Genomic DNA, 4,028 nt, shown 5'->3' with positions numbered 1-4,028 from the left:
AACGTGGGCCGGGGCAAGCCAGTGAGGTGAGCCCATGGCCACAAGACAGACACCTTCACAGGTGTACGTGTGTGTGTGTAGGAATCCTGGGGCACAGCAGAACCTTGCCCCTTGCTGTCTGCCACAGGAGGGAACTCAAATGCATCACACTCTGCTCCGACGTCGGGTTATCACAGCCCTGCAAACCTGTCCGTGCTGCACCACACGGTCAGGGGCGGGATGTGATCACAGCTCATCATCGTGCTGAGGTGGGAGTCCTGGGCATGTGCACGTCCAAGCCAGGGCACCAGCAAACACCCAGGTCTGGGGCACCACAGTGCCAGCAAACCCCAAAGCCTGGCTGGAGACGTGCACAGGGAAGCAACAGCCCCATCCCGCCTGCTCTCCTCAGAGCCAACACCTCAAGCCACACTCAGAGCAGCAGAGAGGCAGCTTCCCTCTTCCCCCCATTCCTGCAAGGAGCCATTCAGGGCATCAGCAATGGCTGATGAGTCCTGGTGGGCTGCTGACCATCCCCTGGAGAAGCATCAGACCTGCTGGCCCTCGCTGTACTCCCATCCCTGCTCCCTGCTCTCCCGGGTGAGCACCACGTCCTGCCCTGTGCCGTGTTGCAAGAGCTCGTGGGCCCGGCTGGAGCTGCTGCCAGCCTTTCCAAAGAGCTGCCTGGAAGTCATTTGCTGCCCACTCCTCGGAACTGCCTCACGCTGCGAGTGCCATTCCTCATGGTCGGCTTTGTGCAAACTCGGCTGGAGCCTCTGAACACCGCTGCCATCATACAAGTCATTAACAACCGCGCTAATGAGTTCCATTACGCCAGGCCGGCTGCCCAAAGCGCCCTGGGACAGCCAGGCCCCACAAGCATATGCCTGGGAGTCTGGGTCTCCAGCCCCCAGCGCTGGCAGGTGTCAGCTCACAAATCTGCTTCCATTTACAATCTTTTTTTTGTCATTTACAGAGAAACTTCTGATGAAGGGCTGGAGGCAGCGGGAGAAATAGGGTGTCCCCACAACTGAACCCCCTCTCCTCATGCTATCAGGTTTCCTCCCCAGCCACCCATGCTCCAGGCCTCTCCTTCCAGCCAGGCAGGATGTTTTTAGCTGGTCCTTTTCTAGCCAAACCCACGAAGAACCAAGTCTTGCAAGAGGGGAAAAAATGTGATCCCCATAGGAGAGCAGTTCCAAAGAAGACTCCCCTGGGCCGCAGGACACTCTGCATCGACTCCAAGAGCTGTTTTTTGTCTGACTATGTGCTTTTAACTGGAATGGAAGATGACAGGTTCTCTTTGCTCAACCAAACTAAAGACCAAGAGATGTATCTGTGAAGATCAGTCCTCCAGACAGCCCTCCTTCTACCCAGGCTCTCTCTCGAGTGCCTCAGACAGCCGGGAGGCTCACAACCAGGACTCGAGAATCTGTGGACGCAGCTTTAAGCCTCCCCTTCTCCAGACTGCTGGGCTGTAGACACGGCAGCTGGTAACGTTTTAAATTAGAGGCTTACATTCACTTAACGATGTATTCAGCTTTGATTTACTGAAGGAATTACAGCATGTTAAATGAATACAAGCTGATTATTAAACAGACGCAGATTGCAACCTATCATCTATGCAAGAGACGGGATCTTATTACGGTATTACAACCATACTGAGGTTTAGCAACTGTCAACTGGTCCCTTGCAATTTGTGCTGAGCAACTGTCCCATCACCAGTCACACTCAGAGACACTTCAGTGGGTTGCCTGAGCCAGGAGGACTCCAGCTGTTCCAGAGAAGGTCCCCAGCCACCCCCACACATCCCAAAGGCAGAGCAGAGGATGCTCCCTGGGCACACAAAGCACGACTTCTCCCAGCCATACTCACCCAAAAGGGTCCAGGTCTTGCCCACCAACACCAAAGGGGTTCAAGGGGGAAGGTCTGAAACACAGAACACAGTGAGATGTTCAGTGAAGGGGAGACCAGCTACGTGGAATGAGCAGGAGTGAGCACGCAGGGCAGTGGGTGCTGGTGCTGTGCTCATGGGTGTTGGTGCTGTGCTCATGGGTGCTCTCCCACGGCAAGCACTGCAGCACCCAAAGGGCCCTGGGACCTGGGGGACCCTGGGTGAGCAGGCTGGCATTGGGAGTCACCCCAGTCACGCAGCATTCTCTGCGCCAGGGTGCAGCTGGGTGTGGACACCGGTGTACGTGGCAGGCTTGTGGGAAGCTTGCTGAGATGAAGGGGGTCCTGCTGTTCCCACTCCTCCAGGCTGGAGCTGTCTGTAGACACTGGGAGTTTCCATGCCAGGGGCTCCTCAAGCAGTGCTGGGCTAGGCCAGGCTCTCCAGCATGTCCCAGTTGGAGACACAATGACAGTCCTGCTTCCAGAAGTGTGAGGACAGTGGGGCAGTGAGCCTGCAGCCAGCTGTCACATCTCCTTGCCAATACTATGTGCCAATAACATGGTTTCAGAGCCGTGCCCAGCTCCAGCCTGTCTGCCAAGGCCTCCCCAAGGAGCACCTCGCACCCCGAGTGGCCCTGAGCACCAGCAGACAGCACTTGGGTTACAGAAGCGAGAGGTGGCACGCACAGCAGAAGCCAGGGCCAGCACCCAAGAGACAGCAGAGCCACCACAGTGTCTCTGACTTCCAGCCAGAGGGGATTACAGCTTGTGGGGGGAGAGAGGAGGGAGCCTGCCTGCCACGTAGGAGGGGTGGCTGAGCACAAAGGGGCCAGGGAGTGACGGTGAAGCGGGTGCCACATGTCCCCTCTCCCCAGTTTTGCCAGCAAAGGGTTTCAAAGGGAAAGCGGGGTCAGGAGAGCAAGGAGAAGAGGTCTCTGTTCCCCCCAAGCCCCCACCTCCCAGACCTGGCCCCAAGCCCTGGCTGGATGCACCATCCTGGGAGGGCAGGATGCCCCATGCCCTCCTCTCTGCCCTGAGCACAGACTCCAGAGCTTTGCAGGAACCCACAGCTCGATCCAACACCCAGTGCTCTGCTGTCCCTCCCAGAGGCTGCTTGGGCCCACGATGGCACCATCCTTCCCACTGCTGTCCCTGCTCTGCCAGCCCCAGAGCCCTGATGGTGCCTCAGCCAGGACAGAGCAGGGCCTCCCTCCTTCCATCCCACACCTTCTCCCCAGCCCTGCAGGCTCTTCTCTCCCTGCAGGTCTGTAGATCTCCAGCCACACCCCCAGGGAATGCCAAAGGAGAGTCAAACCAACACACAGCTGCAGAACAGGCCATCCCTCAGTGGGCAACCTGAATCAAACGCAGGCATTCAACCAACGAGGCTGGAACTGCCTGGGGAGGGTTTGGATCCTCTTCACTCCCTGTCCCATGTGTCTGAGATGGGGACTAGAGGTCAAGTTTGGAGAGCTGTGCCAGGACCACGTCCCATCTAACAGAGGAACATCAGCAACCACCCGCTCTTTACTCACCCGGGTGGTGCTCTCATGCCTGCTGGCTGCCGGGGAGGGACCCTGAGGGGGTCGTAATCCCGGGACAAGTCAGGATCCTTCTTCTCAGGCTCCTTTTTGGCCTTTTCAGCAGGGGCCCCAAGGGGAGCGATGATGCCTGAAGCAATCCTTGTCCTCAGCTCCTCAGTGTTCTTGTACACCCTACAGAGGGGAGAGGCGAGGTGGTGGGCTGGGGAGGCCGCAGCACCTGGGTGCAAGGTGCTGGACAGACTGTGAGTGGGGTGGTGAGGGGACAGACATGCCCAGTGTCCCTGGCACAAAACACGTCCCCAGCTGGCGGCACAGAGGAGACGGGCAGGAGTAACAGCACACAGTGGCACCAAAGCTCTGACCCTATGAGAAGGCAGAGGTGCCACCCAGTCCAGGGGATTCCCTTGTGCTGTGGCTGTGACCCCACCAGTTCTTCACAGGAGGAAACCACAGCACATGGCACTGGCCTTTAGCAAGGCCACGGGGTATGTGTGCCAAGGCTGAAGGTGTCAGGGCCACGGCTGAAGGTGTAGCACCAATGGGCAGTGTCCACCCAGCACAGACAGGCAGACAGTGCTCTGAAAATAAAAGTGCTGGGCTGGCCCAGCCCAC

General features: G+C 58.0%; 1 protein-coding gene across 1 annotated transcript in view; it reads right to left on the bottom strand.

Moving 5' to 3' along the window:
• Positions 1-4,028, bottom strand: part of PSMF1 (proteasome inhibitor subunit 1) — a 5,555-nt gene that overhangs the window by 474 nt on the left and 1,053 nt on the right. The window contains exons 3-4 of the mRNA XM_010162896.2: positions 3,408-3,587; positions 1,855-1,908 (exon numbers count right to left, since the gene is read on the bottom strand). Coding sequence (XP_010161198.2) covers positions 1,855-1,908; positions 3,408-3,587 — 234 coding nt within the window. The remainder of the gene's footprint in view (positions 1-1,854; positions 1,909-3,407; positions 3,588-4,028) is intronic.

Source organism: Antrostomus carolinensis, unplaced genomic scaffold (genome assembly GCF_000700745.2).
Source record: "Antrostomus carolinensis isolate BGI_N321 unplaced genomic scaffold, ASM70074v2 scaffold47602, whole genome shotgun sequence".
Classification (NCBI taxonomy): Eukaryota; Metazoa; Chordata; class Aves; order Caprimulgiformes; family Caprimulgidae; genus Antrostomus; species Antrostomus carolinensis.
Note: the sequence above shows the minus strand (reverse complement) of the source record. Positions and strands in the feature narration are given on the sequence as shown.